Here is an 18213-nt window from a genome sequence, read left to right as displayed (position 1 = left end):
GCGAGATCTCAGCTCACTACAACCTCCACCACCTGGGTTCAAGTGATTCTCCTGCCTCAGCCTCCCAAGTAGCTGGGATTATACGCATGCACCACCACGCCCAGTTAAATTTTATATTTTTAGCAGAGACAGGGTTTCAGCATGTTGGCCAGGCTGTGTGACTGTAATATTAACTTGCCTTGAGTCTGCACACTTAATAATCTTAAGTAGCACAATAGCAGTGAACTTTATAGGGAAGTGTTTTATAGGAAAGATTTTATAGGAAACAACTTTATAGGAAAAATTTAACATTCTGGCAACACAGATGCATAAATTCTAAACTTCAAAATGTACAGAATGATCTGGAGTTCTCATATGTTCACAGTGCAGTTCTTGGTAGGCAGATAGATAATAATAGTAATTAAACATACAAGTTAAAATTTTTAATTTCTAGTTAACATAAATTCTATTCGCCCGGCCCATATTTGTTTTCAGCTCATTCATACTCCCTGCTTGGGTCTGAAGTCCAAGAAGAGCTAGAAGGGAAGATAACCTGAAATGCAGGATGTTTTCCCCTTCTTTCCTTGCTCTCTCAGCAGAGATCTGACTGCTATACAATGCCTATAGAGCTACAAGAGAAAGACACGTTTGTTTTTAGGCTCTGTGTGCTTGATGTTCTAAAAAGCAATCATTTCCATCTGCAGTATGTACTGGGTTACAGAAAGAACTGCAAAGAAAAGCCAGGACAGAAGATAAAAGGACTTAGAAGCTCTCCTGAATTGTCCTCTTAATTATCATATCTGAAGTGTATAGTCAGTGCCAAACATCAAACATAACTCAATGCAGTCTAAAACCAGTAAAATTTTGTTGTTTATATATAAATGTAGTTACATCAAGCCGCAGAAAGAGTAAGATCTATTCTACTACACTGAAGACCTAAAACACGTCATGTTTTAGCAGCCTAAAAGTATTTCTTCCCTTCCTAGTAAAGAAATCATTATGTCTAGTGGGACAGGAGAGTTATTTATCATACAATTCCAAGTACTCATACCTAGTTTAGTGACCTTGTTTAAGATAATCCTCAATATTCGTCTCTGTTGGCATAAGTCAACTTTTGATGATAACTAGCTTTAAGAGTAAAAAATAATTTTCAAATTGGAATCACTTCAAGATTTTAAGGTTTCTATTGAAGACAGAAAAGAACTTAAAGTTGACAAGATGAAAATGTCAATTTTGTGAAAATAATTACAAAAGTAAAAAGATTATGGTTATCAATTTTAGTATTTATTTATTGAAAGATGGAAGACAAGGAAAATATCTCTCAAACTCCAAAAACAAATTTTGCACCTATACTAAATGTAAAATGAATTTTAAGATAACTGCCTTACATTACAATGAACCTGTCCAAAAAAAAAATGAATGCAAATTTACCCAAATGGTGCTAATTTATTATTTACAAAAATGCTCTTATCTGCCATAAGTATTTGGGAAAAAACTGTTTTACACTCAGGAACACTAATAAAATACCTTAATGACAACTCAAAAAAAAAAATTTTCCCTACCCTCAATGACCTCCCCTCCAGAGAAGTTACAGAATGGATTAAAAATGAATACATGTGGAAACAAACATAATTATTTCCCACAAACTTAACACACACAGGAACAGGCACATGCACACACACATATACAGTGTTGTGCAAGGTCAACTTAATTTTTATTTAAAGTCAACAGCCTTGGTAACAAGGAAGATAACGAATATGGCTTCAATAAAGTTTGCAAGTAAATACTACAAATATTAGTTCTTTTGCTAGCTAACCAGCTAACCTGAGTATGGAATATGTATTACTTAGATAGCTAAAAGAGTATAAACAAAACAGGGGGCTGGGGAGGGGGAAGCACTATAGCAGATTCCACTGAGGTACCTTAGTTTTTATGTAAAGGTCTGTATATCCATTTAATAATTTATATAACAATTCTTTATTCTATATAGTATATGACCATATAGAAACTGTGTCTTAATTACTTTATTGTTCTGGTCCAAGAAACTGGAAATAAAAACAAAAAACTTGTATTCAGATAAAAAACTGGAATATACTAACTAGAAAATCATTACTACAATGCAATATTAAAATAGAAAATTTTTGCATGTAACAAAGGTAGTCAATAAGTTCTCAGATTGTATCTGAAGAGGATTTGAAAACTATAATCCGTAAGACAAGGAACGTAAGCATTATTGAAGGCAATTAACAAGGCTGTACCTGGAAATCTTGAGCCCACTGATCTATACTTTACCTTCAGAGATATATGCATTTTTAAAACAATTAAATTTTCAAATTATAGATATGTCTGACTATAGGTTATATAGGAAAATATACTTAAAAGCAACCACTATGGTTGTTTTTAGATATGCCTTCCTTTAAGTTAAAAAGTTTAAGGCTCATATTTTGGAGGGATACCCTAAAGACATTTTCTCACAGTATGACCTCAATGCATCTGGAAAACTAGAAGTAAAACACATATTTTGTTAAATATATCATTCCTCAACTTTCAAAAGAAATAAACAGAAAAACATTTTAACCACATCCCTTCTTATTTCTCAATAGTGGTTTGGTAAGAACTTTTGTCACTCAAAAAGGTAGGTGCAAATCCATAAATTTAGCTTAAAACAGAAGATTAAATAGGTTGGGAGCATGGTAAGACAATGACATATAAAACAAAACCCTTATCTTGATTTATACCTTCCCTATCCCATGAAACTTCCTATGTTGCAAACACTGATTTCCTACAAACCATGAAGATTTCCTATGATATTTGCCTATCCTTTTATTAAAGTAGAAGGCAGAACTGACATCATTACTGCAATTAACTTTTATTTGTTCTGGTGAAATAATGCTTCTTCCTAAATGGCTTATTGCTAACCAGAAATATGAGCAGTTTGGATGGGTATATTAGGCCAGAAATGGAAATAGCCACAGTAGCCCAAATGGCAGCACAAAGAACTCCAACTGAAAGTCATCAACCAAAGTATGTGCCAGAATAATACCAAAAACAAACAAAATAAAATAGATTTGCGCTGAGCAGAGTTTCTTACAGCAACACATACATCAAAGACCTCTGGCTTTTAATTACAATAGTGGAAGCAGTGTCAAATAGTCTATCAATCACTAAAGAGGTTTGTTTTACTCATCTTTAGTTAGGCACTGGCAATCTGTCTCCTACCTTAATTAAATTTCTAGAACTTCTTTTGAAAAGGAAGTACTCCAAGTTGTTTGCCTTTGCTAAGTTAGGAAGGGGATCCTGAGAGAGATGAGGTACCACAAAGTATTTTGTTAGATATATCTCTGTTTATGGCAGTTGAGTCAGTGTCATTGCCATTTTACAATTTTGTATTTGCCATATTTTTCTCCCACTCTGCAAGAAAAATGTAAAAGGATTTTAATTGCTCACAATTAAGCTTTCTGTAACTAAAGATTTTATACTCACCTATTAATTAGTAAAGGTACTCATTAGTAAGAAAATTCTCTAAACTTATCATTCCATACACAACAAAGAAAATATGGTAGGCTATGTAATCTGGCCACGTAACTTCATAATTAGAAGGCTTTGTTATCATTAACATACCTTGTTTCTCCCAACTTTCTAAAACTGTTTCTATTACACCTACTGCTTTCAATAATAGTTTAATATAAAAATTTTTCAATGATTTCCAGGGAGTAGGGCTAAGAAATTTCACATATTCATCTTAGTCATCAATTTATGAAAATTATGCAAAATATGATATACATATATACACTCACACACACACAGATGCACATTTTCTTGAGTCTTGGTTGTTAAAAAGGCCTGCACAGGCTGGGCACTATGGCACATGCCTGTAATCCCAGCACTCTGGGAGGCCAAGGCGAGTGGATCACAAGGTCAAGAGATAACAGAACTTCCTGGCCAACATGGTGAAACCCCGTCTCTACTAAAAATACAAATACTAGCTGGGTGTAGTGGCGTGCACCTGTAGTCCAAGCTATTTGGGAGGCTGAGGCAGGAGAATCGCTTGAACCCGGGAGGCGGAGGTTGCAGTAAGCTGAGATCGCACCACTGCACTCCAGCCTGGTGACAGAGCGAGACTCCATCTCAAAAAAAAAAGCCTGCACTGTGTAGGGAATTTAAATATTTACTAGATTTGAATTACATACATTTGCACTCCATTACCATGCTAAATTGATATACCAGCAGAGAGAATCATAATGTATCAAACAAATGACTTAAATGAATTGTCAGTTTGTCTTTGCAGACTCAACAGAAAACATATTTATTAATATGAACCTTTATTAAGTGGCTCACATTTCAGTATAAATCACACTAAGAAGATATTTTAAAAGGTATTTACACTACAGTGCTGACACATTTAAAATGGGAAAAAAAAAAAGATATAAATAAGCTCTATGGAAAAGCCTTAAATTGTTGAAAAAGAATTCTGGCTCATATTACAAAATATATATATATATTTATATATATATATATATATGTTAATGTCAGCTCTATTCTAAAACCTAAAATTACAACGTAAATGATTTTTTTTAAAGACTCCTTTATGTTTAAACCTGCAATGTTTACAGTGCATCTGGCCCTAAGTGCTTGATACTTCACAGTTATGGACAGGCACTGAGGAATGTTACAAAGCTACATAAACTATGTTTTGTAACAGACATAGGAGCAAGTCCTTGGCTTGCTTTCAGAATTCATGAATCTTTATTACATAATTAAATATTTTTTAAAGGATTTTAGATGGTATATGCAAATTTAGCACAAAATGTCATCGTCTTTTTTATCTTGATTTGAATGTGCTGAACTGTGTGGCCTTGTATCAACTAGACTTAGATTTCCAGGGCACAATTCTTCCTTTAAATCTTTGTTGCTATTTTCAAATTTAGAATCCATGTCAATCTTAAATTCTGTAAATTGAACATGATCCAATTTTGCTTTAACATTCTTGCCATCCATATTCACTGCTCTAGTCTTTTCAGGAATATTAACAATCACAGGTTCTTCCTTGATTCTTACAGATGCAATAGGTTCATGTTTAATCTGCTGTAATTCATATTTAGAATGAAGTTTATCTGAAAAAACAGAATCCAAGGAGGCTTTGCTCACAGCACAAGTAATGTTGTCAGTGTGAGGTCCAAGAATAGATGATGTGGAATCTGATGATGCGGCTGTTTCATGAGTAGCTATATTCTGAGAAGTGTCCTCCTCTGCGTGATATAATTTGAGCCGAATATGCCATGCTAAACTGCATACAGCTGAAACTGTCTTGAACTGATGAACAACATTCCTTGGAATAAAATAAATGTCATTATCATATAGCTGAATCCTGGCATAGCGAATGCCTTCCCTCCTCAGTTGATTCAGTTTTGCATCATCAACCCATTGGACACACTAAAAAATAAGAAGAAATATAAATAAGTCTCTTTATAATAAAAACTAAACAAAAGACAATAAGTATATTAAAAACACCTGAGACAGTGGAGGTTCATGCAAATCCAACTGCATTCGTTGAACCACTTCTAAGAAATCTTCAGCATGAAAACAAATTACATCTTTGGTTATACGGGGTTGATCAGGCCTAAAAAAGAAAATGAGATAGTGAGAATCTGCCATAAATGTTTCACTCTCTTGAGTCCTTATTAAACTTAAAGCAAAAACAGTTTATGGTCAATACCATAGTACTGTCTTTCAAACTGTAATTGGAAAACCATTTCACATATTTAAAGAAAGGGCCAACACCATGACTTTCAACCTAAACACAGATTAAAAACTGACTTCATTTTTGCATAGATATTTGTCACAAGAGTTTGGAAAATTATAATGATCTGGATTAGTAAATTATGCAAACCAAGAAAATTAAGTGTTCTATCTGAAGAATAAGATCAATGCTTCATAAATTTAAATGCTAAAGCTGAAAATACTATATAAAAATTAGAAGTAAATATGAGGAAAAGGGAATGTTTTCTTTCCACAGAAGATACATAAAACTATACTGATGCATAAAACTCTTATATAACTCTTTATAAATTAAGAGACTCAATTAGAAAAGTACTAAAACAATAAACTGTTGGTGTTTGCTGAGATTACTCATGTTTTTAAATATAATTCTAAAAAATTCTCAAATTATTCAATTGGGAATTACATTTTTACAAAGATGCTCAAAAGTAGATTTTAGAATAAAATTCCCAACAACATAAACAAAGAAACTCACATGAAGGCAAATCATAACTAAATTTCTAAAAACCAGTGATAAAAGAGAAAATCTGAGAATCATGCATTACATTATAATACAGGGAAAGATGGATAAGAATGATCACAGACTTACCAAAGACAATGCAAGCCTGAAGAGAATGGACTATTTTTAAAGTATTGGAAGAAAAAGTCAATCTAGAATTCTATACCCACCAAAAAATCCTCCAAAAGTGTGAAATAAAAACATGTTCAAATAAACGAAAACTGACAGAATCTGTCACCAGAAACCTAGCATAACAAAGACTGCTAAAAGAATTTCTTCAGGCTGAAGGAAAATGATCCTTAAATGAAAATGCAGATCTATGAAAAGGAATGTACAGCACACCTAATGATAAATATCAAAGAGATTTTATTCTCACTTAAAGAATCTCTTTAGAAATAATTCTTTAAAGCAAAAGTAACAACATACAGTGTAGGGCTTCTGGCATATGTAAAGTAAAATACATGACAATTAGCCCAAAGGCCAGAAATGGTGGGAGGGGGAATGGAAGCATACTACTGAAAGGTTCTTACACATTACATAAACAAGTCTAATATTAGCTGAAAGTAGATTGTAGTAAGTTGAAAACAAGAAATAAAAAAAGCCCACAGAGCTATAAGCTACATAGCAAATTATGGAGGTAAAATGGAATGCTTAAAAATGACAAGAAAAGAGGAAAAAAAGAATAAAGAAGGAAATTGGAAAAAGCAGGATGGTAAATTTAAAACCAAATTTACTAATATTTACTAATATTAAATATAAATCATCTAAATACTCCGATTAGAAGACAGAGATTGTCACTGGGTTAAAAAAAAAAAGACCCAACTATGATATCTATCTACATGGAACAACAATGTAGACATACAGATAAGTTCAAAGAAAAACAATGGGAAAAGATACAGTATGTAAATACAATCATAAGAAGACTGAATTGGCTATATTAACAAAGTTAATTTCAAGACAAGGAATATTACCAAGGATAAGAAGGACATTTTATGATGAAAAATTGGGTCAATTCATCAAGAAGAAATAACAATTCTACATGTGTACTTGCCTAAGAACACAACTTCAAAATATATGGACAACCTTCAAAACACTGTGCTAAGTGAAGGAAGCTAATTACAAAAGACCACATGTTATATGATTCCATTTATATTAGATGTTAACTGACATATATATACAGACAGAAAGTATATTAGTGTGGGGTTGGGAGGATGGATTGGGGAGGCAATAACTAAAGGGTGTAAGTTCTTTTTGAGGTGATGAAAATGTTCTCTATAATTTTAGTGGTAGTTGCCACAACTCTGTGAATATATAACTATTCATTTGTATACTTTAATTGGGTGAATTTTATGATATATGATTATGGCTTAATAAAGCTGTCACAAAAGAAAAAATACAGCAAAAACTAGAAAAACTGACAGGAAAATTAGACAAATCCAATGTTAAAGTTACGAATTAACAAGTAGACAAAAATAAGTGAGACTATAAAAGACATGAACCACACTCATTATCAACAGAGTTGACTTAATCGCTCTTAATTTATAGAGCACTATATCCCAAACAACAGCAAAATACACTTTTTTTTTTTTGAGACAGTCTCACTCAGTCACCCAGGCTGGAGTGCAGTGGTGCAATCTCAGCTTATTGCAACCTCCACCTCCCCAGGTTCAAGTGATTCTTGTGCCTCAGCCTCCCAAGGAGCTGCAATTATAGGCATGTGTCATCATGCCCAGCTAATTTTTGTGTTTTTAGTAGAGATGGGTTTCACCATGTTGCCCAGGCTGGTCTGGAACTCCTGACCTCAGGTGATCCACCCACCTTGGCCTCCCAAAGTGCTGGGATTACAGAGGTGAGTGACCACACCTAGCCAAAATACACATTTTTTAAAGTGGACATAGAAAAATTCATCAAGATGGTCCAGAAAACAAACCCAGAGAAATTCAGAAGGACTAAAATTGTAAGAATATGTTCTCTGACCACAGGAAATTAAATTAGAAATGAAAAACAACAAAACAAAAAATCTGGAAAAAAAATCCTCAAATATTGGAAACTAAACAACACTTCTCAATAACCATGGGTTAAAAAAGAAATCAAAGAGAAATTAGAGATAACCTGAACTGAAATGAAAATGCAATAGCAAAATTTGTGAAACGCAGCATGGTCTTGGCTCACTGCAACCTCTACCTCCCAGGTTCAAGCGATTCTCATGCCTCAGTCTCCCAAATAGCTGGGGTTATAGACGAGCACCAGCATGCCCAGCTAATTGTTGTATTTTTAGTAGAGGAGAGGCTTTACCATGTTGGCCAAGCTGGTCTTGAACTCCTGACCTCAAGTGATCTGCCCACCTCGGCCTTCAAAACTGCTGGGATTACTGATGTGAGCCACTGCGCCCAGCCTGTTTTTACTTTTTTTTCCCTTAAATTCAACTGCTCTAATAAGGCCAGGTGCAGTGTTTCCTGCCTGTAATCCCAGCACTTTGAGATCCCAGCCTGGGCAATGTAACAAGACCCTGTCTCTACAAAAAATTTAAAAATAGGCCAACTCTAGACATACTGCCTATGAGTCCTGCTCTGCAAGGAAGAGTAATAAAAATTTTTTTAAAATGTAAAAGTAAACAAATATTCACTGTATGTAGTGGTGTGTATCTGTAGTCCTAGCTACTCAGGAGGCTGAGGCAGGAGTCTTGCTTGAACCTGGGTGGTCAAGGCTGCTGTTAGCCATGACAGTACCACTGCACTCTAGCCTGGGCAACAGAGTAAGGCCTTCCGTCTCATTTAAAAAAAAAATTTAAATGTCCCTGAGAAGCAAAATAGCATATCCTAACTCGTGTTTCATACCCAAACAGTACTTTATTTTGGAAAACAAAAGTCTAAGCAAGCAAAATCTTTTTTTTTTTTTTTTTTGGTTGGGGGCCGGAGTTTTGCCCTTGTTGCCCAGGCTGAAGTGCAATGGCGTGATCGTGGCTCACTGGAACCTCCGCCTTCTGGGTTGAAGCAATTCTCCCGCCTCAAGGCCTTCCCTATAGCTGGGATTACAGATGCGGACCACCACTCCAGGCTAATTTTTGTATTTTTAGTAGAGACAAGGTTTCATGTTGTCCATGCTGGTCTTGAACTCCTGACCTCAGCTGATCCACCGGCCTCGGCCTCCCAAAGTGCTGGGATTACGGGCATGAGCCATCATGCCTGGCTGCAAAATTACAATAACTTTGCTTTGTATTTTTATCAGTTTAATACATGGAAAGTTACTTAATGTATGAGATGACACCTCAAGTATATTAAACAGAATAATCCATTTTTTAATCTGTCAAAATATTCAAAGTGAAACTTGTAAACAAAACTGAAAAAGGAAAAAATACAGAAAAGCAAATATATAATAAAGAGAAAAATAAGGGTATAGCAAAGCAGGAGGAAGAGAAAACAAAAGAGTACGGAATCAGATTGAAATCAGTCTCAGCTCTACCACTTATTAACTATATGACTGTAAAAAAAATTATTTGACAGCTCTGAGCCTCAGTTTCCTTATATGATAAATATGGGGCAAAAAGTAGTTGAGATAAATTAACAACATTTGTAAAAAGGCATACAGTAGGCAGCAGGTAAGCCTTAGTTTTTCTTTTGCCTTAATTTTTTTCACATCTAGTCAGCACATGAAATTAATTATTCCAGTTAACCCAAATGACTAAACCTAGATTCTAGGATTTTAAAATCTTTAGAACAATTATACAATTAAGATATTCAAATACAGGTAAAAATTGAAGTTTTTTTCTCATAGTAAGGAGGAATTACTAAGACTTTCCAAGAAAAATTGTAGAAGCCAAGAAATTCTTTCATTAAAACAGCAGTAGTTATATATACCACTCTCCACAGTGCACAGCCTTCAGCACTCCAACAGCAGCTGTAGTCTGTCGTTCAAAACCTTGTCCTATGTGATCTGCATGAGCTCTTGTCCTGTCTTCGAAGAGCATCTCACGGGGTTCACTTGTTCGAGGTAGGTACTGAAGATTTTTTATTTCATTGGTAGTTCTGTTTTTTTAAAAAAAACAAATTACATTTCTATAATGACAATTGCCATCATTCAATAATTATATAATTCAGACAAAAAAGTATGAAATCTGCTCTCAAGTCAAATTCTATCTTTAAAATGAACAAGAACAAACAAAAACACACATACGATACCCTCATTTTTCTAATATACCTTCACAAAAGTGACAACTGTAAGGAAATACATGGATAAAAAAATTAAATTACAAATGGTGGTATTTACCCATGTTTCCCTATACCCAGAATCTTTACCTGGGGTTGGGTACCATGTCCTCACTCAGATCAATTGGGTAACACAAGATTTTTTATATATACATATATTAATATATATATAAATATATATTTATATTTATAATATATATAAATATATATTTATTTTATATTATATATAAGTTATATATTTTTATATATTTATATATAAATATATATTTATTTTATATTATATATAAATATATATTTTATATATATAATGTAAAAATATATATTTAAAATATATATTTATATATTATGAATATATAAATATATATAATCATATATAAATATCTGAAATGGGTAACTTTTAAAAATGCATTAATTCAATATTTATAGGACACATACTATGTGGTAGGTACTATCTAGGAACTGGTGCTAGTGAATACGACAGATGAGGACCCTACTTTTGTGGGAGTTTATAGTCTAGTGAAAGAAGGATCAAAAAAATAGATTTAGCAAGAAAACACCCAGCAATAAGTGCTTCCACAAAACATGCATGGTTTATTGGAGGTAAAAAGGAAATCCTTAGCTCTGTCTTGAAGACAGCCATTTCCCACTGGCCCTCTCCTCCACCATTTTCCTTCTAGAATGAATATGTATGCAGAAGTTGCTGCCTACTTAGCCTTACTCATTGCAGAAACCTCTCCAATTTTGGTGTAAGCATGGAAACAGTTAAGAAGAGTTTCTTTGGCTGAGAATCATCATTTTATTTATCTTCCTGTATGGTTTTTGTTTCTTCTAGACACAACTCTGGATTACCCCCACAATTGTCTCCTCTCATCCTTGTCTATCTTCACAGGGATCATTCTTCCTTACTGACTCTCTACTCTCCCACCCTTAATCTCTTTTATTTAACTGCTTTGTGTGCAACCCTGCATTACACTCTTATTACATATAAACATACAATTTTTTTTGGACCTTTGTGATTAATGTTCTACATGTGTCAGAATGCTAGATGATGTTGCTTCCTGTGTAAACCTAACAAGTTCTCAAACCCACAAATTTAGTTTCATAAATACTACATTCTAATGAATTCACACATATACAGCACTTGGCACAGTACCTGACACACTGTTTTTGTCAGACTATTATTATCATCGCATACACCATGGGTTGTATACCCTAAAGTGAATGGAAGTTCCTCAAGGTGGTGGTGATCCGCCTAAATTACATCTAAAAGTGTGTGTTTATCTGTATTGTTCTGAGGAAAGACTTTCAGATTCTCAAAATGATCCATAAATTCTTTAAAAAAAAATTAAGAATCACTGAGGAACACAACGATTTTTACCATTTACTACTAATTTATAAATTAAACTAAAATTTTATTCATCCAATAAATATTAAGTACCACACACTGTGTTTAGGTGCTAGAGACACATTAGTAAAAAACCTAATAGAGTCCCTGACATCATGCAACCCAGAGTTTACTCAATCACTTTTCCCCCTGTTTTCTTTTTAACTTAATAATCACTGCAACCAGTAAAATCACCTTTAAGTATCTAAAGAAAAAGCTATAATCTCTCCTAGCACCATCTCCATCCATTCCAATCAATGTTAACCTAATGTATATTTTCTCCATACTTTTCTCTGTGCTCACATAAATACACAATCACACATAGAAGGGTTTTGTTATTTATTTCTTTGGATAAAAACAAAATCATACTAGGTACATTACATTTGGCTGTTTTGAAATGTCATGAATATCCATCCAGAGCAATATATTTTTTAAAACTCAATTTTAACTATTTCATCATATTCTTTTTTTTTAGAGACAGGGTCTGGTTCTGTCACGCAGGCTGGAGTGTGCAGTGATGTATTCATAGCTCACCACAGTCTCAAACTCCTGGGCTCAACCAGTCCTTGACTCAGCCTTCCGAGTAGTTAGGGATACAGGCATGTACCACCACATGAGCTAAATATTTTTATTTTTTAGAGGGAGAGTCTCACTCCGTTGCTCAGGCTGGTCCTGAACTCATGGGATTTGAGTTATCATCCCACCTCGGCCTCCCAAAATGCTAGGGCTACAGGCATGAGCCGCTGCACCTGGCTTATTTCACTGTACTCTTTTTTTTAGACAGTCTTGCTCTGTCAGTCAGGCTGGAGTACAGTGGCACAATCTCAGCTCACTGCAACCTCCATCTCCTGGGCTCAAGCAATTCTCCTGCCTCAGCCTCCTGAGAAACTGGGATTACAGGCATGTGGCACCACACCTGGCTAATTTTTTATTTTTAGTAGAGATGGGGTTTCACCATGTTCGCCAGACTGGTCTCGAACTCCTGACCTCAGGTAATCCACCCGCCTCGGCCTACCAAAGTGCTGGGATTACAGGCATGAGCCACTGCACTCAGCCTCACTATACTCTTTAATAAGAATGTATGAAATCTATTCAACCATTCCCCTGTTGCAAGGCATTCAGACCATTTTAAAATGTTTTTCTTACCACAAATTTATTTACCTTTAGAGTTTTTATTTCTTGGGATGAAAGCAGAAGTGCTAGATCAAAGAGTTATATGTTAAATTTTATGAGCTATTGCCAGATCACTTTCACAAAATTACAGCAGCTCACCCTCCAGTCAACAATATATTAAAAACTGTTTCTTCACGTGCCTACCAGCCTGTATTATTCCTTTGTTAATAATTTTTGCCAATATAATAGATAAAAATATCTCATAGTTCTTTTAAAATAAACTTAACTACCTGAGGTCTATTTTTCTACTGGGTTGTTTACACTTGAGAATGTTCTTTGTACATTAACTTTGGTCTGTCATGAGTTACAAATGTTTTAGTCCAGTCTGTCACAGTTTTGAACTTCACTGCTGATGTCGCTTCCCTCCTAAATACTGTTGCCACTGCACTGTTTGGTCTTGCTTAAGAAAGTCTCTTCCAGGCTTAAAAAATTTTATTCTAATATTTTAACTGCTTTATCTGTGATGCTTAATTCTCTAATTTACTTCTGGTATAAGGTAGGGGCTCTGTCTTTGTTTTATTTCAGATGGATTCCCAATTATGCCAGCATTCTTCATTAAATACATCTTCCTCTTCCCACCTATCTCATATATTAAGTTCCCAATATATTCAGATCTATTTCTGGACTCTTATTCCAATGATCTATTTAAACTTTGTAGTAATTTTTAATATCCTGTATCATAAGCTCCCTCTCACTTATCTTCTCTTTCACTGAAAAGTTTACTTCCTCATGAATTTTAAAATCATTTTATCCAGGACTGGAAGTGTTAGTTCAACTGAAATGCAAAAAATTTTAAAGAACTATCATTTTTACCCAATCCACAACACAGTAGGGTTTTCCATTTGTTCTGATCTTATTTTATATTCTCCATAAAATATTTTAGTCTTCTTAGTACAGGTTCTGAATATTATTAAATTCATTCTAAAATAGTTTATATCTTATAAATGACATTTTTTCCATTCATCATTACAGTTTATTGTCATTGCCTACATTTCTCATGCCTTATTTACATTTTAGATTTTATAACAAATTATATTAGCATATATAGCTATTTTCAAATTTATATTTCAATTATGCTGTAAACTTTGCCTTCTTCCTTCCTCCAATTTTCAACTAACGTACAAACTCCAACATACAAACACTCATCTCTTCCAATAAAAATTTGTATACAACATACCTTTTCCTTTTGAAAGGTGACTTTGGCATATCAGCCACAGGGATCATTTGTTCTCCTGGACGAACCCACATGATGGGACCATCATCACTATCTTTTCGACTCTGTAACTTTAAACTAGATAGCGTCCCCCATGGCAGTGTACACTGGAGACAAATAATTACGTAGATAGCAATTATTTTCAAAATGTATCTTCAAGTATATATTAATAATATTGTTCCCCTGACATGCTTTCATACACAGATTTATACTTAACAACTTGAAATACCTAATATTGAATATATCCCTATATATTGACTTACTTTGCTTCAAAAAACTGTTTCAAACACACCAAGAAAATAATTATGCTTCAATGGTTCTGTCCCTCTACCCTGCTAAAGGTATGATTCACTATATTCATCATTTGTTATTCTTCCATCTACCAAATGGATCATATGATGTTAACAGATGAAATAAGCAAGTGCTCTCATAATAATCTATAAAAATGAACAATTAAATTTGAATTTAAAAACTGGATACCTCTTTAATGATTATTAAAAACAAAATAAAAACAAAAACAAAATCAAAACATATTTCGTTTAGTAGTTTCTTGAAGAGGTTATTGGCTTAAATCAGAAATAAAATATTTTAAAATGAAAGAACAAGGTTGGGCTAGGTGGCTCACGCCTGTAATCCCAGCACTTTGGGAGGCCAAGTCAGGCAGATCACGAGATCAAGAGATTGAGACCATCGTGACCAACAAGGTGAAACCCTGTCTCTACTAAAAATACAAAAATTAACAGGGTGTGGTGGCACGTGCCTATACTCCCAGCTACTTGTGGGGGCTGAGGCAGGAGAATAGCTTGAACCCAGGAGGCGGAGGTTGCAGTAAGCCGAGATTGTGCCACTGCACTCCAGCCTGGTGACAGAGTGAGACTCTGTCTCAAAAACAAACAAACAAAAAGAAAAAGAGAGACAGACAGAAGGGAAGGCGGAAAGAGAAAAGAGAAGAAGGCGGCAGGGGATGGTGGCTCACTCCTGTAATCCCAGCACTTTTGGAGGCTGACGCAGGCAGATCACCTGAGCTCAGGAGTTTGAGACCAGCTTGGGCAACATGGAGAAGCCTCGTCTCTATTAAAAATACAAAAAATTAGCCAGACGTGGTAGTGCGTGTCTGTAATCCCAGCTACTCAAGAGGCTGAGGCACGAGAATCGCTTGAACCTGGGAGGCAGAGGGTGCAGTAAGTTGAGATCATGCCACTGCACTGCAGCCTGTATGACAGAGCGAGACCCCATCCCAAACAAAAAAAAAAAAGAGGAGGAGGAAACTGATGGCCACTGTTCATGGAATGTTGAGAACAAAATAAAAAACAAAAAATTCACCACACACCCTCTTTTCAAAAAGGATTGTCAAATTTCTTTAGAAACAATGCATTTAGGTTGGGTGCAGGTGGCTCACGTCTGTAATCCCAGCACTTTGGGAGACTGAAGCAGGACTGCTTGAGTCCAGGACTTCAAAACTAGCCTGTACAACCCAGCAGGACTCCGTTACTTTAAAAAAAAAAAGAAAGAAAAACAAAGGAACAAAGAAAAAGAAATAATGGATTTAAGTTCATGTGCTTTGAAAATTAAATTTGAAGCAGCCATTTAAATAATACTTGATACTTTTTAAATATAATTCAATAATAAATGCAACCTAATTCCATGATGTGACTACCTGAGAGAAGTAGAAAGGGAACAAAAAGTTTAAAAAGGAAAAGGGAATGGAACAGGGTTAAAGACAAAGGGAAGAGAAAAGATATATGCACATATAGAGTAAAAACACCAAGCAAGCAGAAGTGATGAAAGAAGAGATGTCCAATAGATTATGTGGTGAGTATTAGAAATCTTGTCACATTCTGTTGCTCACCTGGACCCTGAATTTCAGTGTAGTTTTGCACTGACCTTTGAGTTACTGATTAAATAATTAACCTAACTACACAGTTCAGAGATCCCTCTCTCAGTGGGATAGCCACAGCAGCTCACAATAAGAAATATTTTCTGAAAATGAATAAGCTGTTTTTTTTAAAAAAAAAAAAGAAGAAAAGAAAAGAAAGGAATCTTGCTGCAAATTTAAAGGGGACTGTGGGTGGGCGGGCATGGTGGCTCACACCTGTAATCCCAGAACTTTGGGAGGCCAACACAGGAGGATCACTTGAGCCTAAGAGTTCAAGCCCAGCCTGAGCAACATGGTGAAACCCTATTTCCACAAAAAAAAAAAAAAAAAAAAAAAAAAATACAGAAGTTAGCTGGGCATGATGGCATGTGCCTGTAGTCCCAGGTACTTGGAAGGCTGAGATGGGAGGACCACCTGAGCCCAGGGAGGTCACGGCTCCACAGTGCACCACTACACTCCAGCCTGGGTACAGAGTGAAACTGTCTCAAAAAAATAAATAAAATAAAGGGGTCTTTGCCTACATTGCCTAAACATTTTATGGATGATGAAACTGAAGCCCAGAAAGCTTAAATGGCTTGTCCAACCCAGATAGGTATAGCCAAGGCTAAAATATGGATGTGTAATTTCACAGGCCAGTTTTCCACAATACTAAACTGCCATTCCTTCGTCTTAAACATTTTAGTAGAATCCCTCCTGTACTTCCTAAGAGCTGATTAACACATGGAAACTAATTGGTCCACAACTTAGCTTTGCCATTACAATTAGGACCTGAGATACCACATGTACACACTATACAAGAATTACTTCAGTTTCCTATCTCTTGCCCTCCTTCCCTCCAGTTCAAATAAAACCAAAATGTTTCTATTTCTGAAACAGCCATTCATTTATATTGCATGTAGCATGAAAGAAACACTCCCAAGTCAGATTACTCATATTGGTTTTTCTTGCCTTTTTTAAAAACAAAAACAAAACAACACTAATCCCATGACAGATTATCTCTTACTTTTAAAAATGGTGACTCTTCCAACATGTCAAGGAACTCAGGGAAGTAATCTCCTACTTCTTCATCAACTGCTCCCACCAAGCTTATCTGTCGCATTGGGCCAGCTCTGTAAGTACCATGAGAATACGTTCTTTTTACCTGAAGAATATAGATTTAATTAAAAGTTACACATAAGATAATGTTTGCTATCATTCATTGTGTAACAGTAAATTATTATTATCTCAGAATATCGTATCATAATATGAGGAAAGCAAAAAAAAAAAAAACTTCAATAACAGTAACAGATAAGGCATTTTAAAAATAGAACTTGCACTAAATCAAGCTATTTTACCTTCTCTATTCCTACATGCTGCTTATGAAAACACAGTAAAGACAATCATTAATTCTAGACAACATCTCCTTAGAAGAGAGGAACTCATTATCTGAATATTCAAAAGTTGGTGTACCTGCATTTTTCTAAAGTGAAATGAAGTTCGTATCTTTTAATCAAAATTTTCAAAACTAGACCCTCTGAAAACATTTAACCATCACCAGTGGCTTATCTGTCTAAAAGGCCACCAGGGATGCTCTTCTTTTCTGATCTTATCATATTAACTAGGATCCAGTTTATATATCCATTATTAACTGTGGTGAGAAACTACTAGAAATTAAGAATCAGGAATCCTAAGATCCAAATCTGCCTTTGCTATCTATCAGCTATGTGACTTTCAGAAATCATTAATATTCCTTGAGCTTTGGTTTCTTAACTAGAATGTTTTATAACAGATTACTGAAGAAAACTTGATAATGATATAAACTCACCTGCCATAATGCTAGCAAATGGGTGGCATTCAAAGAGCCAAAACAAAGCCATTTTATCTCAAGATTCATTGATAACTGTATTTTTGCCAGCATATTTAAATCCTGACAAAGAAACCTATGTATTTTCATATACTAACACTAGTAAACAAGTTGAGCCTGTTTTCAAGCAAAACAACTCCTTCTGATAGCCAAATAATAAGCAAAATTCTAATTGTCTCTTTCTCTGGATTAGTCTTTGTGGACACAAAATTTAGGAGACCAGTTTGTCTCAGTTTGCCCAGGACTATCTGTCTTAAAACTGT

General features: G+C 34.8%; 1 protein-coding gene across 1 annotated transcript in view; it reads right to left on the bottom strand.

Annotated features, from left to right (window-relative positions):
• Window positions 1-1241: 1241 nt before the first annotated feature.
• RSBN1L (round spermatid basic protein 1 like) overlaps window positions 1242-18213 on the bottom strand; it is a 90561-nt gene continuing 73589 nt past the window's right edge. The window contains exons 4-8 of the mRNA XM_012466556.3: window positions 17111-17248; window positions 14196-14338; window positions 10114-10281; window positions 5491-5599; window positions 1242-5412 (exon numbers count right to left, since the gene is read on the bottom strand). Of these exons, the coding sequence (XP_012321979.2) occupies window positions 4777-5412; window positions 5491-5599; window positions 10114-10281; window positions 14196-14338; window positions 17111-17248 (1194 nt within the window). The 3' untranslated portion in view covers window positions 1242-4776. The remainder of the gene's footprint in view (window positions 5413-5490; window positions 5600-10113; window positions 10282-14195; window positions 14339-17110; window positions 17249-18213) is intronic.

This window comes from Aotus nancymaae, unplaced genomic scaffold (genome assembly GCF_030222135.1).
Source record: "Aotus nancymaae isolate 86718 unplaced genomic scaffold, 86718_ANA_hifiasm-v0.15.2.pri h1tg000002l, whole genome shotgun sequence".
NCBI classification, from domain to species: Eukaryota; Metazoa; Chordata; class Mammalia; order Primates; family Aotidae; genus Aotus; species Aotus nancymaae.
This window is presented reverse-complemented; position numbering and strand designations above follow the sequence as displayed.